Below are 17,076 nucleotides of genomic sequence, written 5' to 3'. Positions count from 1 at the left end.
TGGGAAAAAATTCAATTTAAGAGTAGGCTATCCCCCCATATATAAAATGGAGAAGACATAGCCTACTCAAGAAATGCTAGTGGAAAATTTGCCAACCAGAGGTTGAAAAGAAGTATTTTCCAACCATTGTCTTGTTCCAAAATCAAGTCCAAATAGACCAAAATTTTTAGTGTAAGTCCAGAAAGCATGAATCTGATAAAGAAAACATCTAAATATATAGAATAACTCAGGAAATAAAACCATATTTTAACAAGTGTGATTGCGTAAAACTATTTTTTTGCATTAAAAATGTTATTAGCATGTTAAGAAGCAGCCCACATAGATGGAAAAATATCTACTGGCTATACTAGACTGAAGAATATCTAGAATATAGAAAGTAGTAATAAACTGGGGCTGTAGACACAAGTCAAAAGTTAAGAGCACTTGCTGATCTTTCAAAGGATCTGAGTTCAGTTTCAACCACCCATGTTGGCAGGCACCTCAAAACCACTTAAAATCCCAGCTCTGCAGGATCCAGCTTCCTCTTCTGGCCCCCATGAGAACTGCATTCTCAAGCTTCCTACAGATACACACACACACACACACACACACATATCATCTATCAAATGTGCATCCAGTACTCAAATTGCCAAGATGAAATTCTCTGTCAAAGTGGACAAGAACACATTTCTCATTTTTGTGACATCCACTCTCATCAACATTTTGGGTTTTTTTCAAGCTCTCAAGCATCTCCTGTTTTTCCAACCTTACAACACAGGGGAATTTGTCAAGCTATATCTGAAAATGCCATCGAATGCATGATAATCCTTGTATTAACTACAAAGCTTTCATCTATAGAGCCTTATCCGTACTAAATCCTGTGCCCTTATTTTCAGACTAGCACCTGAAAACTACCAGTTTGCTCTGCCTTTGGCTTTTGCAGTGGAAGAAATCAACAGGAATCTATATCTTCTACCAAATATGTCTCTCACATTTTACATCGTCACTGACACAGATCATGATAAACAAGCATTTCAAAATTTTGTAGAATGGCGTATATTTCCCCTTAACTACATCTGTAAAGAAAAGAGGCCATGCTGTGTAATGATTACAGGACCAATGTTAGCACCATCCTTGAGCCTGGCACATTTTTCGCAGTTCTGCAAACATCCACAGGTGAGGTTGTTTGGGTGGGAAAGTATGGAATCTTTCTCATTGTTTGGCTAATTGTGATGCTGAGGAGAGTATAAGGGGGGAGATTGGCTTCAAATTAATGTAAATCAAGTTCAACTGTAATTAATCAGCCACTCAATGGGACATTCCCAATTCATTGTTTGGGATATGGATGAGAAGAAGAATTAGTAGTCAAGGGGATATTCCTTGAACAAACTGTAGAAAGTGATTTTTTTCATGTTTCTAACAGTGTAGTATAACTGTAGTAATAGGGAAAAATTGCCCTTCCTGTCCTTTAAACTGGTGCTTCACACACCTCAGGGCTCTCATTGAGTTTTCTGACATTGCTCTTCCTCATGCTGCTCCCTGTGTTTTATGTCCTTCAGCTCACCTATGGACCTTTCCATCCTATCCTGAGTGATCGTGAACAGTTTCCCAATCTGTATCAGATGGCCCCCAAGGACACAGCTCTGGCCCTGGCCATGGTCTCTTTGGTGCTTCATTTCAACTGGAACTGGGTTGGGCTGGCCATCTCAGATGATGACCAGGGTCTCCAATTTCTCTCAGATCTGAGAGGAGAAACTGAAGTCCAAAGAGTCTGCTTAGCCTTTGTGATCATGATCCCAGTCAACATGGAATTATACATGTCAAGACCTGAAGTGTATAACAACCAAATTGAGACATCACCCACAAATGTTGTTATCATTTATGGTGACACAGGCAGTACTCTAGCTGTGTGCTTTAGAATGTGGGAATCACAGGGTATACAGAGAATATGGGTCACCACCTCACAGTGGGATGTCACTACAAGTAAGCGAGACTTCACACTTGACTCATTCCATGGGACTCTTGCTTTTGAACACCACCATGCTGAGATTTCTGGTTTCAAAAATTTTGTTCAGACACTGAACCCTTCCAAATACACAGACATGTTCCTGGCAGGACTGGGGTGGGTGTACTTTAGCTGTGAAGCCTCAACTTCTAACTGTAAGACACTGGAGAACTGCTTATTGAACGTCTCACGTGAACGCTTAATGCTACAGAGTTTTGACATGGCCTTTAGTGATGATGCTTATGATATATACAATGCTGCGTATGCTATGGCCCATGCTCTCCATGAAATGGTTCTTCAACAAGTAGAAAAACAGAAAATCAATACTCTAAGAGAACTGGATTCTGACTGCTCACAGGTACTGTATCTTCCAATGGATGGTACTTGGTGTCATCAATGTTATAATCCTTAAAGGGTCTCTCACATGCTGAAACCAATATTTGCCATATATGTGGTGTTTGTCATAAGGAATGTTGTGTATAAGTGTACTCACCTGATTTTGACACCACTGTAGGCTCTGGGGACCTTATCCCTCATGATTCTCTGAGAGCTATATTACAGGAAATAGTGCTGATTCAGTTCAATATCTACTTGTGTACCTGTATGTGTGATTATACTTGCGTCTGATTTCTGTATGTCTTTGTGTTTGTGTCTTTGTGAGTGTCTCAGTGCATTTCTGTGACTTTGTATGCATGTGTATAGATGTGCTGCTTTGCATGTATGAATATTTCTCTACTGTGTTTGTTCGTGGCTGTGTATATGAGCATATATTTGTTGTGTGTGTTCTTCGTGAATGTTTTTTTTTTATCAATGTGTCTCTCTGTGTGTTTTTTATCTTTATGTGCCTATGTGTTTCTGTGTCTCTGTCAGTACTTGATTGCTTAGGTCTGTCTGTACATGTGTGTTACTGTATATGTGTGTGAATGAGTGTGTCTCTATTATGTGTGTGCCTCTGCATGGGTGTATGTGTGGAAGTGTGTGTGTGTGTGTGTGTCTGTATGGTGCATATTTATATTTGGTGTTTGTGTGTATTTCTGTGTCTGTATTTGAGGGTTTCCTCTGAGAGAACTAAAATTCTAGGAACACAATGACTTTATTTATTCACATGCTTTCATTGAGTTTCTCCCTTGGGCACCTTCAATAAATTTACCTTAGGATGAAATAAGAACATATTTTCAGACCTAAAATAAGGTAATATAGATTGAAGAGTGTTGTCTATCTTTCAGCTTCACCAATTTCTGAAGAATATGCACTTTGTTAATCCTGCTGGAGATGTAATAAATATGAATCAGAAAGAAAAACTGCAAGCCGAGTATGGCATTTACCACATTTCTAATTTCCCCCATGGTTTTGGATTTAAGGTGAAAATAGGAGAGTTTATGCGATATTTTCCACATGGTCAACAGCTCCATTTATATGAAGATATGATAGAGTGGGCCACAGGAACTAGACAGGTGGGTCTGACCAAAATGTACTGTTGCACACCTCACAGTTTTCACCAGTGTCAAGAGGGCCATTTGGGTTTCCATGTGACTTAGTGAAATTAGATGGATGGTCGTGTAAAGACTCAATTTTAAACTTCTAGTTGGTGTTTCTAGTTTTTTAAAATATGATTTTTTAAATAATTTTTTTTAAATATAAGACACACATATTATATATTTTATCGTATCAGAAACTCTCTGATTTATAAACAAATATAAAACTAGATGACCAATGTTTGATATTATTCCCAGTAAAGTTATCAATATTCTCTTGGTACAATTCTGATTGCTGCCCATTGCCTTTCTTCTCTTCTGCTGAATCTATAATCTGCATGCTGAAAATACTGAAGCTAATTGTAAGAAAAGATTTTGAACTAGGAACAATTATGCAAATCATTAATTTATATTCTATAATTTTATTCAAGCACTTTGATCAGGATGTCCTAAATTCCCCACTTCTCTAACAATATATCACATTTTCATGGTCTACCTTAGATCTTTTACGAATTATAACTTTTTTTAGACTATTGTTTTGTATGTAGATGTTTTGCCTGTATATATCTGTGTTCCATTTGAGTATGAGGTATCTAAATATGCCCGGAGAGGAATTAAGATAACGAGGAACTGAATACAATTTGACCCAAAGTGTAGGAGTGGAGGATTGAACAGCAAGTGTGATAGATTGCTGAGCCACCTCTACTGTCCTGTATCATAAATTCTAAAGGAGCCCCTCAATAGAAGATAATTTATTTGCACCTTAATTCTTGCATAACTCATTCAAACACACAAATGAACAAACAAAAAAGATTTGTATTGTTTCCTTATCAGTTTGGACAGGCGCTCATAGTCATAATAATTTGGCTTTGAGAAAATTTGTAGATAAAATATCCCATTATGTGTCCCCAGATATATATAGGTATTGATTCTGATGTGTCTGGTTTTATAATATCTGAACTACATCGCCTACTACAATGTTGAATTTGAAAGGGGTTTACATCCAGAAAGTGTGCAAAGTTAATCTGAAATGATATCTCAAGTTGCTCAGATAGAGTTAAATCAAGAGTTAATTTTTTATTTTTACAGTGATGAGAAACTTATGCTCAAAGAAGAAAGCAAATGGGTTAAAGTTTTAGCTACTGGCCTGTCCCCCAAAATCAGAGGACAGCAATGAAATCACAAGTCTGCTTCTATCAGGCCTAACTTGAACATTATAAAAACATCAACCAAAAGGATAGGGAGGACTAAAAACAACACAATATATACCGTATTCTAGACATGCCAATTTTAAGCAGAAATGGCACTTGCAAACAGTGAGGCAGCAGGAGAATCATAGGCTCACATGACAGTGAACTCAGTGACATACTAAACAAAGACTTCAAATAATAATTGTAAGAAAGTTGCAGAAATCAAAGAGCATACAAATAACCTCTAAGGACAAACCAATTAGACCACGAACACTTGCAAATAATAAGAAACTGAGTGAAGATGTGACAAAAATTCAATAAAGGTACAATAAAAATGAAGAATTCATAATAACTTTCTGAAAATGAAAGACACAACAATTCAAATAACAGACTGTCTAAAACTTCTTACTAAGAGAATGTCTCAAGTAGAAGACAGGCTATTGGGACTTGAAACAAGACAGATAAATTTTAATTTAAACTCTGACAAAGATAAAACAATAAGGAAGGATGAAGAAAACACAAGAGACTTCGGGGACATCAGTAAAAGACCAAAATAAGAAAGCACAGGCACAAGAGGAGGACAACATGTTACAGGCATCATAGGTATTTCTCATAAAATGACAGCCAAAATTTTACCAAATGATGGGGAAATATGGCCACCCAGATACAGGAGGCAGTCAGAAGGCCTAACAGACAGGTTCAGAAAAGGATAGTTTGAATTTTTAATATTACTTAAAATCTCAATTATGCAAAATGAAGAGGAATTTTAGGTTACAAGAGAAAAGGTCAATTTCATTGCAAGTCCCCATCATAACCACAGTAGCTTTATTCATAGACACTTTAAAAGGAGAGAGTATCAATTATGTTTTTAAAACAGAGACAAAACTTCCAAGTTCAACTACTATACCCAGCAAAGCTATCCTTCTTAATTTTAGAAAGATAGCAAAACTTGTAATGGTGACTACAAATTGCAGGAATATATAGCTACTGGAACATCACTAAGGAAGACAATTCCACAGTGTCTTTACACTTCACACTTCTTCACACTGAATATTAAAATAAACAGTAGATGTCACAGGAATGTGTAGACTACACTAGATCACTAGACAGAAAAGCAAAGCTTTGAAATACATCAAAACTTACAAAACACAAATTGACAATAATCACCAAATAGTTTTCATTAATAACTGAATTTGAAGAATCCCACTCTCTAATCAAAGGACGCAGACAAGGAATTTTTTTAAAAAAAAAAACAAACAAACAAACAAACAATACTGTCTTGCTACTGCACTCATAAATAAGAATAGATTCTCTACAGTACAGGAAAAAGACCATTCCAGGTAAAGTGAATCAGAAAGAAGAAAATTGCACTCTAATCAATGAACATGGATGAAGAAATTCTCAAGTAAATAGTGGCAAGCAGGTCTCAACCGCACATTAGAAAGATCAGTCCCTATACACAAGATGACTTTATTAAAGGGATGTAAGGCTGGTTCAACATATACAAATCAATCAAGTATAATATGTCACATAAATATATGCTAGGATAAAAATTGTAGGCTCATTGAAAAAGATGGAGAAAAGGTCTTGAACAATGTCCAGCATCCCTTCTGAGAAAGCAAACAAAGAAACATTAAAAAAAATCCCTTGAAAAATTAAAAGGACATTTCTTGACAAAATAACTTTGTATAAGACAAAACATGGACAACATTGTACTATATGGAAAGAAACTCAAAGCATTCCCACTAAATTCAGAAAAGGAACCAAGTATGGTGGTGCTTTCCAGAATTAATGAGCAAATACATAAATAGATCAATAACATGACCAGAGGCCAATTAGACAGAGACAACTTCTCAATTTAGTTTCTCTTTTTTTCTTGTATCTCTGCTTTGTGTCAAGTTGACAAATCTAAGCTACACAATGGGTGAGTAGGGTGATCAGTTCAGGCATTCCAGTGGTCACACAACATATACTCCTAGGTCTTCCTGAACTTTTAGTAGTTCAGAAGCACCTCAATATTTCATCAATTTGTTCTCACCTATTCATGTGTGGCCTTGTACAAAGTACTGAAAGAAATGTGTTCACTCTGGTTGTGTATAGAAAGAAAACTTGTTAACTTCTCAACATGATGTGATGCTCTAACTATTAAAGGAGTAGTTAAACTCCTGGCCCAGCATCTGTCTGCTTTTCCTCAGATGCCCTCTGCTGTGTGCAGTGTTGATTGTCACCCTGGATTCAGAAAATTCCAAGAAGAAGGAATGGCAGCCTGCTGTTTTGATTGCATTCCCTGCCGAGCAAATGAGATTTCCAATGAGACAGGTAAGTGTTGACTGCAGGGAGAAATCCTTCAGACTGATTGACTTCTGCTATCCACACTGCACTTTCGAAGGGGCCTGGAAGGGGGCTGCACTGCTCTGTGTTATTCACCACAGAAGACTACTGGGACATAGGTTCAAGCCAAATAAAGTCATCATTAGCTGGATGTCAACTACAGTTGATGTTCAGGAACCCAGTGTAGCAGTGAGCCTTTCTCAGGGTGAGATTTGAAGCAAAAGAACCATGTTCTGGGTTGACATACTTCATTTACCAAGAACAGTGAGCCAAAAGTATATCCATAGATGCTAAATAGCAAAGTTAGTACATTTTGAGACTTTCCCAGAGCTATAAGGGCTATGATGGATTAGGCCTTTGCTTCAGTTTGGCAGGTGGTGCTGCTAGGTGGTGAGTTTTATAGTCTGAGTGGTACTTCTATCATGGAGTCTGTTGAGCTAGGGCATGTCTGTGGACGTACTAAGTTCTGTGGCCCTTTTAGAGCACAAATAAAATCTACTCCTTTCCTAAGTTTGTTTTACAAGTATATGATCAATAATAATGTCCTTATAAATAACAACCTGTGCCTTCACATACACCTTTGACTCAGTGTAAAATCATTGCTGGTAGAATTTTGTAAAAGAAAGTGTTTTGAAAAATCACACAGCCTTGTGAGGGAATTCTACACTATATCTGTCCGATCATTATATACCTGCAAAGGTACATGTAGACTGGATTGTAGTCACAAATATTTGTAAATTGTTGGTTATTCATTTATCCTCCTTGAGTGTATCTATGTGTTTCTGTGTGAGTTTATGAGCAGGAGATTGTGGAGGCCAAAATAGTGCATACAAGCCCCTTGAATTTGAGATATAGACAGGTGTAAGCTTGCACATGGATGCTGAGTCCAAACCCTTGTTCTCTGCAGAGCTGTAAGCACTCTTAACTGTTCAGTCATCTCCTGCCAATGAAGTCATGAATCCTACACAATTTGTTCTTGCCACTGCCCACAAATATTGTTGACAAAGAAATGTATTGAGTCAAGTAGCAGGAATCTTAGAAGGTCTTATTAATAAAATCAAACCTGGAGCCAGATATGGTGGTGAATGCTGGAAGATCAGAGAAGCAGAACAAGCAACAGCTATCTCACCTTGCCAGTTCCTCAGCTGATCCTGTTTCCTCAGGCTGGAAGCCTCTTAGTCCTCGTCCAGAATTGGTCTCAGCTGAACTGGAGCTAAAAAAGAGCCTAAAAGCTTAACCAGCCAAATGCTTCTAGTTTCTGGTCTTCCCGCCTTATATATCTTTAGGATTTCTGCCATCGCTCCCTGGGATTAAAGGCTCACTTCTTGGGATTAAAGGCGTGTGTCACTATGCCTGGCTGTTTCCAATGTGGCCTTGAACTCACAGAGATCCAGAGGGATTTCTACCTCTGGAATGCTAGAATTAAAGGCATGTGTTCCACCATTTTCTAGCCTTTGAATCTAGTGGCTGTTCCGTTCTCTGACCCCAGGTAAGTTTATTAGGGTCCACAATATTTTGGGGAACACAATACCACCACAGAGTCACCATATATTGGAATGGTAAATAAGTATTGTGTGGTGGTGGGCATGCTTTTTATAGAGCATTAGATGAATTGCTAGTACTTTATCTTGTCATTTAGCTGACAAGTGTGTGGGGAAGACAGCATGAAGATGTGAATTCAGGGTGGTACCATAAGGCTGCAATGGGAGCCTGCTAAGGAAACTTTGGGAGGATGCAAATGCTGTTACTTCCATGTGAGGGAGGTTCACAGAGTGTTTTGAGACTGATGCCATTGTAGGTTGTGATGGCTAAAGAGTAGTAACTGTGGGTAAAATTACTAGAAACAGCTAAACACGAGGCAGCACTTGATTTCATATAAAAAATGGGGAAAAGTGTGGACACTTGATGTAGAGAAAGACAGGTGTCCCTCTTAAGATTTCTGTACACAGTAGCAATGAATGTCACAATAATATAGATAAAATAGTTTTTTTTTTTTGGTTTTTTGAGACAGGGTTTCTCTGTGTAGCTTTGCACCTTTCCTAGAACTCACTCTGTTTCCCAGGCTGGCCTTGAACCCCCAGAGATCCGCCTTCCTCTGGGATTAAAGGCGTGGGCCACCATCACCAAGCTGATAAAATAGTTTTGTAGGGAAAAGAAACAGTCACAATTTTCCAATGATAGTTTCGCATACACAATCCATATAAGTCAACTCGCTATTGGTTTGGAGATGGCCAAATTCAAAGGAGAGTCAATAATTGTTTTTGACTTTTATTGCCAGTCATTGTGTATAATGCAAAGAACATTTAAAAACAACATTTAGGGTGTTGGAGAGATGTCTCAGCGGTTAAGAACATGGGATGCTCTTCTAGAGGTCTTGTGTTCAATTTCCAGAAACTACCCAGTGGCTCACAACTATCTGTAATGAGATTCGGTGCCCTCTTCTTGTGTGCAGGCATACACGCAGGCTGAGCACTGTATACATAATAAATAACTAATTTTTTAAAAAAAGACAATTTAGGGTCAATGAGAAGAATTAGCATGTAAATCTCTTGCCACAAGTCTGATGACCTGAATTCATCAAAAGATGTCTATTGGAATGAGATGGAGCCAATTCCTACAAGATGGCTTCTTGACAACTTGTGCTTTACACACACACACACACACACACACACACACACACACACACGTTTAAAAAACAGATTGTAATAAAATTAATTAAAGATAATGACTATAAAGGACATTTATAATAATAAATACCAAAAAAACCCAAAATCTTTATGTTTATGAATATTTGAATTAGGCATATGTAGAGGGTAGTAAGTCCATACAGGGCCAGGTCCATGTGACATCTACCTGAGGCATCTGATGCCTTTTGTACCAGAGTTACAGGTAGTAATATGGCACCTCACATATTCTTGGAACTGGACTTAGGCCTCCTGTAAGAGCAGACCATGTTCTTAACAGCTGAGCCATCTTTCCAGCCCCTTAAAGAACAACAAACCAAAAATGCAATCATAGCTGTCCATAAATGCTGGTTGGTTTTATTCATGGAATGACTTAAAATCCTGGAAGCACATCATTGCTCTCACTTATTATCCACAATTTAGCACAATTCCAATCATATTTCACTTACTTGCTGTGGTGGAAATTACAACTTATGAATGGGGTATTATTGCTCAATTCAAATATTCTGTATTACCACTCTCACTTGGGAGTTCTCATGTTGCCTTGTTCATGCTGTTTTACCAAAAACTCCTTCACCATTGAGTATATTAGTAGAACCCAGGTCTGTTGGATCCCACAGAGGTTTCCTAGTGATATCTGAGCTTGCTTTACCAGCATGGCTTCCTAAGAGGATGATTGGACCTCAGGCCTGGCTACTAGCTGTTTTGTAGGGTCTACCTTTAGTTGTATCTAGTAAGAAAGAGGTCTTTTGCCTCCTCCCTTGGCATTGATATAAAAAGCCCTTTGGAATAAAGTTCTGAGCTAGTGGATTAGGATCTAGGCCCCTCTGAGGCTATCCTGTGTTTCTCTCTCTCTCTCTCTCTCTCTCTCTCTCTCTCTCTCTCTCTCTCTCTCTCTCTCTCTCTCTCTCCCCTTTATAATTCTATCTAAATCTCTCATTCCTCACTCCCCAAAAACACCCAGGGGGAAAATGTGGGGGTGGGTCCTGACACAGGTCTCATATAGAAGGAAATTAGGGAAATAAACAAGTGTCCTGTGCTCACTAAGGTGGTGGTATAAGATACAAGACTACTCGGTGCTATGTATGTATTGAGTTTTCTACCTTAAGAGTAGGATTAATTCATTTTATAAACTATTTGCTATCCCTATTCCCTGATGAGGACACAACTAAGGGCATCATATTTAAATAATTTTTCTTGAGAATTTCATAATTATAAAACAACCCTCTCTAGTAAATGGAATAGAACAGCTCTGAACTATAGCTTACTTTTCCTGGTTTGGACTGACAGAATGATTGAATGCATTTGTACAAAAATCAGAGCCTTAAAAACAAGGATTTGGTGAGATTTTAAAATGGTGTTCCACTTTGGCAAAACAGTTTGGTGGTTGGTCAAAATGCAAAACATTGTTACTCTGTTACTCAACAATTCTACCCTTAGGAATATATCCTCAAACTACTGAAAATGTGCACCTATGAAACATGTACATGAAGGTTTACAGCAGTGTGTTGCTAATAGTAAAAAAGTTAAAACAACTCAAATAGCTATCAAATACTGGAGAGAAATAAAATGTGGCTTATCCATACAATAGAATATTATTAAGACATAAAAATGAATGAGAAACTGACAGATTAAATGACTTTGGTGAACCTTCATAATTTCATTTGTAGATCTTTCCATTTCTAATTTATAAATACATTTGGGGTTATAAATTATAAATGTACTGTCTCCTGTCAACATTGTATACTTCTATTTGATGATTTCTGTGTCAAACATTATATGGAAATGTTTCCAAGTGTTTTCTGTATTAACTGTGAATGAATAGAACAAAATAAATTGCCTGTGATGGAAAAAAAAACACCCTCTCTCCTCATTCTATTTTCCACACATCACATGCAACAAAACTCTCAAACTCATGAGCTCTTTTTCATTTACTATTTTCAAACACTATTTTTCATTTACTGCTTTCACATATATATGCACTTGCACACACACACACACACACACACACACACACACACACACACGATTCTACTTGCTATTGCTTGGCTACTCGTGTGTTTGGTGATGATCATATGGGAATAAAAAAACCTATAAAAGGTTTAATCCTGGATAAGACCAAGTCTCCATCTCTCTTGAGAGCATCACTTCTAATCCAGACAGAAAGATTCATATTATAGTGTATCAATAGGATCTGTGTTTGTCCTTGAAGAAGATAGGCATTATGATATGGATGCAATGCTCTTCAGAAAAGTCTCAACTACATCTTTATCAATAAAGTATGTGGATGTTTTAAAGATTTCAAAATACAGAATACACTGGTGTGGCCTGTCCATAAGGAATGCTGAAGTTGCACTAACAATACTTTTTCTTTCTGCATCAGATATGGATCAGTGCATGAAGTGTCCAGAGGACCAGTATGCCAATGCAGAGCAGAACCACTGCCTGTACAAAGATGTGACCTTTCTGGCCTTTGATGACCCCTTGGGGATGACTCTGTCCTGTATGGCCTTGGGTTTGTCTACATTCACCGTTCTGGTTCTTGGGATCTTTGTGAAGCACCAAGACACTCCCATTGTGAAGGCCAATAACCTCACTCTCAGCTACATCCTGCTCATCTCCCTCATCTTCTGCTTCCTCTGCTCCTTGCTCTTCATTGGCCATCCTAACTCAGCTACCTGTATCCTGCAGCAAATAACATATGGAGTTTCATTCACTGTGGCTGTTTCCACTGTGTTGGCCAAGACAATTACTGTGGTTTTGGCTTTCAAAGTCACTACTCCTGGACAAAGGATGAAGTGGTTCCTGGTGTCAGGGGCACCAACCTACATCATTCCCATCTGCATCATCATCCAAATTCTTCTGTGTGCATTCTGGCTGGGTGTATCTCCTCCCTCAGTTGAAATTGATACATACTCTGAGCATGGCCACATCATCATTGTGTGCAACAAGGGCTCAGTAACTGCTTTCTATTCTGTCTTAGGATACCTGGGCTCTCTGGCCCTGGGGAGTTTCACTGTGGCTTTCTTGGCCAGGAATCTCCCTGACACATTCAATGAAGCCAAATTCTTGACATTCAGCATGCTGTTGTTCTGTAGTGTCTGGGTCACTTTTCTCCCTGTCTACCACAGCACCAAGGGCAAGGTCATGGTGGCTGTGGAGGTCTTCTCCATCTTAGCCTCCAGTGCTGGCTTGCTGGCATGCATCTTTGTCCCCAAGTGCTACATAATTTTGATAAGACCAGAGAGAAATTCTCTTCAAAAGTTAAGGGAGAAAACATTTTCCCGGACTCACATTTCATAAATTTTAACTGACAAATGTAATGTTGGTACAGAACCAACTATTAGGATACAATGCAAGATTATTCATTAGCTAATGACCCTCACTGTTTCTTCTAATGGTGTTGTTTATCAGTGTCATGTATGCTACTTTTATATTGTCTCCTATAACTTTCTTCTCAGCCACTAATTTCTACAGGACTTTGCTTTTGGACATTAGTGATGAGTGGAAGTGTTCTTTTTGTCTCTAAAATGTAATAAGATTTGAAATTAACTCAGAGGTTTCTTTTTGATAACTTAGTGAATGTAAGAATTTGACAGCAATTGATAATTGCAGAAATTTTAGGAAGTTTATGACCTCATGTTTGCAGATGAAGGCAACAAAATGCTACCCCTTGTAGTCAGAAAGAGTACAGAATCCTGATGCATCTTTGGATTTAATGAGGTAGAACTTAGGAGTGACATGGATGTTTCAATAAACAGATATTGCAGAATATTGCAGAAACTGGAGAGATGTCTCAGCAGACTAAATCATGTACCACTCTTGTAAAGTGTCAGAGTTCAATACACAGACATCATAAAATGTAGTTTACACCCTCCACCCCCCCACCCCCCCACCCCCGCCGTAACAGTATCTCCATGGGTCAATGTCCTCTTTGGACCTCCAAGGACTGTTATGCACACACACACACACACACACACACACACACACACACACACACACACACACACCAGAATCCAAACCTTTTCTATCACTAGAAAATAAAGAGATTTCTGTGGGATAATAATAAAATAAAACATACCAAGAAAAAAACAAAACAATAACACATTAGATTGAACAAAACAAACAAAAAGAATGAAAGGAGCCCAAGAAAAGTCAGATAAATCCAAGACCCACTTGGTTGCACATTCTCAGTCCCATAAAAACTGTAAAGTGGTAGCCATTGTACATAGTCAAAGAAACTAGTAGGCTAAAATGAGAGAAGAAAAAAATTAGAAAAAAAATCAATATAAAACAAACAAAAAAGATTAAAACAACAAAGAAAAAAGGAAAACACCTTGACATGATATCGTGAGACAAGAAACATCCAAAGATGCCACAGAGTTCATTTTCTGTTGGTCATGTACTGTTACACATGCATTCTACCCTGCCTCCTGAGTGCTTGGATTAAAGGTGAGCACTACCACCACCGAGGGCTCTTCTTAATCACCACTAATTTCTCAACTCAGCCAACCAGCATCCAGTATCTCAGTAAAACAAAGGTTTCACTTTAGCAGAGGGCCTAGTTCAAAGAGGGTGGTGACATTCCTAGGCTGGTGGCCCTGAGTTCTATAAGAAAGCAGGCTGAACAAGGCAGTAAGCAGCACCTCTCCATGGCCTCTGCCTAAGTTCCTGTTTGATTTTGGTCCTGGCTTCCTGCAATGATGGACTCAAATGTGAAAGTGTATGCAAAATAAGCCTTTTTTTCCAACTTGGTTTTTGGCCATGTTGTTTTATTGTAGCTATAGAAACTCTAACTAAGACAAGGTAGTACCAGGAGTCGGGTCTTGCTTTGACAGACCTGACCATGTTGTTTTGTAGGAGGACTATGGAGGGACTTTGAAACATTGTGTAAGAAAATCCTTTGAGGGTTTACCTAATGGGCGCTGTTCCATACTAGCTAGGAATATAAGAATGTTGAGTGCAATGCAGAAGATGGGAGCATGGCTTGTGAAGTTTCAGAGGGAAGTTTAAAGACTCTATTGGGGCCATTTGTTATTTTGAATTAAGATTCTGTGGCCCTGGTTATCTGGGGCTGAATAACCTGCTATGATTAACAAAATATCTAAATTGCTAAAGGGAAATCTTTGTTTTACTGAGATACTGGATGCTGGTTGGTTGTAATTGAGGAAATAGTGGTGATTAAGAACAGCCCTCGGTGGTGGTAGTGCTTGCCTTTAATCCCAGCACAGAGGAGGCAGAGCCAGGCAGATTTCTGTGAGTTCAAGGCCAGCCTAGGCTATAGAATGAGTTCAAGGACAGGTATTAAAAGTACAATGAGAAACCATGTCTCAAAAAAAAGCCCAGCATTGCTGAGTTGAAATCTTCTGAGAAGTGGTTCCTGATGGCACATGGACGCTGTGTTCCAGAGGCAGTTGTATTTCATGCTGGCAGTCAAATTTGATGGTGTGAGAGTCACCCAGGTGGTACTGGTTTTGAAGGCATGATTTGGCCATGGATTCCAGCTGAGTCTTGGCACTGTGAGAAGCCAGGAGATGCCATTTGTGAAGGAAGAATTACACTAGCAGTTGAAGGTCTAAAATTAAAGGAGTCACACAGAGAATTTGAGACTTGGAACCATGAAGAAAGTCCATGATAGGCATTGATGAAAGTGCAGCCACGTTGCAGCAGAAGACCCATCATTGTGGTTGATGTGAGTACTGTGGAGTGACTGACAAGAACAGAAGCAGCTATAGAGTGGAGCCATCCTGAGCCTGGAAGGCAAGCTGTGTGTGCTGCAGATGATGGAGCTGAAGAAGTGCCCTAAGCCCTTTGGAGAAGCCCAGAAGATAGTAAGTGGATCCAGACATTGAAAATCGAACTCTTACATAGTTGGAGAGTGGATTTTATTTGTCAGAGAGAGACTTTGTTTTGTGCCTTTCCCTCTAGAAGTAAGGAATTATTTAACCTAATTTTTATTTTTTTAAGGGCCCACACTTGGGAGATTACAAACTTTTAAAAACATTTTTGGGCCGGGCGATTGTGGCGCATGCCTTTAATCCCAGCACTCGGAAGGCAGAGCCAGGCAGATATCTGTGAGTTCGAGGCCAGCCTGGGCTACCAAGTGAATTCCAGGAAAAGGCACAAAGCTACACAGAGAAACCCTGTCTCAAAAAACAAAACAAACAAACAAACAAAAATTTGTGAGCATGTGATATCTGTCCCTGTTACACATCTCTCTTGAGGTGGTATCTTGGAGGAGAGTTGCCCTCCTCCCCCATGCCCATCAATATCTGGGGCAAGTGATAGAGCTGGCTTTGTGGTCATAGTGTGGGAGAGCTATTCCTAACCCCCACCAGTGCAATACTTGGGAGAGCAGCCCCCGTATCTCACCAGTGCAGCACCATGGATCCATACTTGTTAGTGCAGGTGTGTGTGAGCCAGCCCCAAAGTTGTAAGTATGGGAGAGTTGTCCCCTTTTGACATCTGGTAGACCAATCCTACAGTTTCACAGGCCCAGACCCAAGGACATGACTTGACCTACGCCACTATCCACTCCATCTATGACCTGCTGGAGCTTGTGAAGAGACCTGGTCTGTAGATGTAAAGTCTCAAGATTTCTAAAACACAGGGCAACAATAGGATATCAAGGAGGAGCCCTAGTGAGGGCCCAGCATCGATAAGATAGTAGAAACCAAAGGCCTCAAACCAGATCAATGACTCTTTGCAATGAACACTTGCAAGTAAAGATAAATGCACAAAGGGGCTTACGGCATGAATCACTCTTTCACACTGCAGCTTCCATGATGAGAATAAAAAATTTCCCTTATTTTATTTTATTCCATTTTCCCTTTTTTCTCTTATACTCTCTCTCTCTCTCTCTCTCTCTCTCTCTCTCTCTCTCTCTCTCTCTCTCTTTCTCTCTCTCTCACTCTCTCTCTCACACACACACAAGTATTTGAATGGAGCAGCCAACTGAACAAAGTGTATTTCCATGAGAATGAGGGAAGTACATCATGGGAAGAGTCCTGGGGCTTTATTGACACATGAAGTATCCTCTTCTTCTATTGGGAACCCTGTGTGTATAAGAATGTGTGCCAGTCCCCATCTTCTTTATCGATGATTGTTTACTCTTGTCTTCCTGACTGATCTGGCTCTCTCAGACATGGTTCACTAAGTCTTTGTTCACATACAGGCATCACACAGACCGGTTCTGAAGCTGAGTGCCAAGTATCTTCTGCTAATTCTATCTGGAGTCCAGTGTATTGAGAAGCCTCTGCTTCAATGGCTGCAAATGGCCTTCCTGGATTGTAGGTCTTTTCCAGTCTGTATGAGTTGAAGGAATATGCACTCCTTTAGCAAAAGGTGAAGGACTGTGAGGAAGTGACAAGATAAACGCTGCTTGGATGTTTAGAGTAACACAGAGAAGTGAG

The 17,076-nt window shown here is 39.2% G+C and overlaps 1 protein-coding gene across 1 annotated transcript; it reads left to right on the top strand.

Annotated features, from left to right (window-relative positions):
* The first annotated feature begins 1,532 nt into the window (after nt 1-1,532).
* On the top strand, nt 1,533-13,452 carry LOC143272560 (vomeronasal type-2 receptor 116-like). Its single transcript, XM_076568134.1, has 4 exons — nt 1,533-2,342; nt 3,211-3,438; nt 6,845-6,968; nt 12,048-13,452. Exons 1-4 carry the CDS (start codon nt 1,602-1,604, stop codon nt 12,965-12,967), a joined length of 2,013 nt encoding a protein of 670 aa, XP_076424249.1. The 5' UTR covers nt 1,533-1,601; the 3' UTR covers nt 12,968-13,452.
* Nucleotides 13,453-17,076: the final 3,624 nt, after the last annotated feature.

This window comes from Peromyscus maniculatus, chromosome 1 (genome assembly GCF_049852395.1).
Source record: "Peromyscus maniculatus bairdii isolate BWxNUB_F1_BW_parent chromosome 1, HU_Pman_BW_mat_3.1, whole genome shotgun sequence".
Classification (NCBI taxonomy): domain Eukaryota; kingdom Metazoa; phylum Chordata; class Mammalia; order Rodentia; family Cricetidae; genus Peromyscus; species Peromyscus maniculatus.
The sequence above is the reverse complement of the archived record's forward strand: the minus strand, read 5'-3'. Positions and strand labels throughout refer to the sequence as shown.

Bases quoted from the DNA above. Each gene is read 5' to 3' on its own strand.
- LOC143272560 (XM_076568134.1), top strand. From the start codon at position 1,602: ATGGCCCCCAAGGACACAGCTCTGGCCCTGGCCATGGTCTCTTTGGTG. The intron at 3,439-6,844 runs GTGGGTCTGACC...GCTTTTCCTCAG, and splicing joins GGGCCACAGGAACTAGACAG to ATGCCCTCTGCTGTGTGCAG. The intron at 6,969-12,047 runs GTAAGTGTTGAC...TTTCTGCATCAG, and splicing joins TGAGATTTCCAATGAGACAG to ATATGGATCAGTGCATGAAG.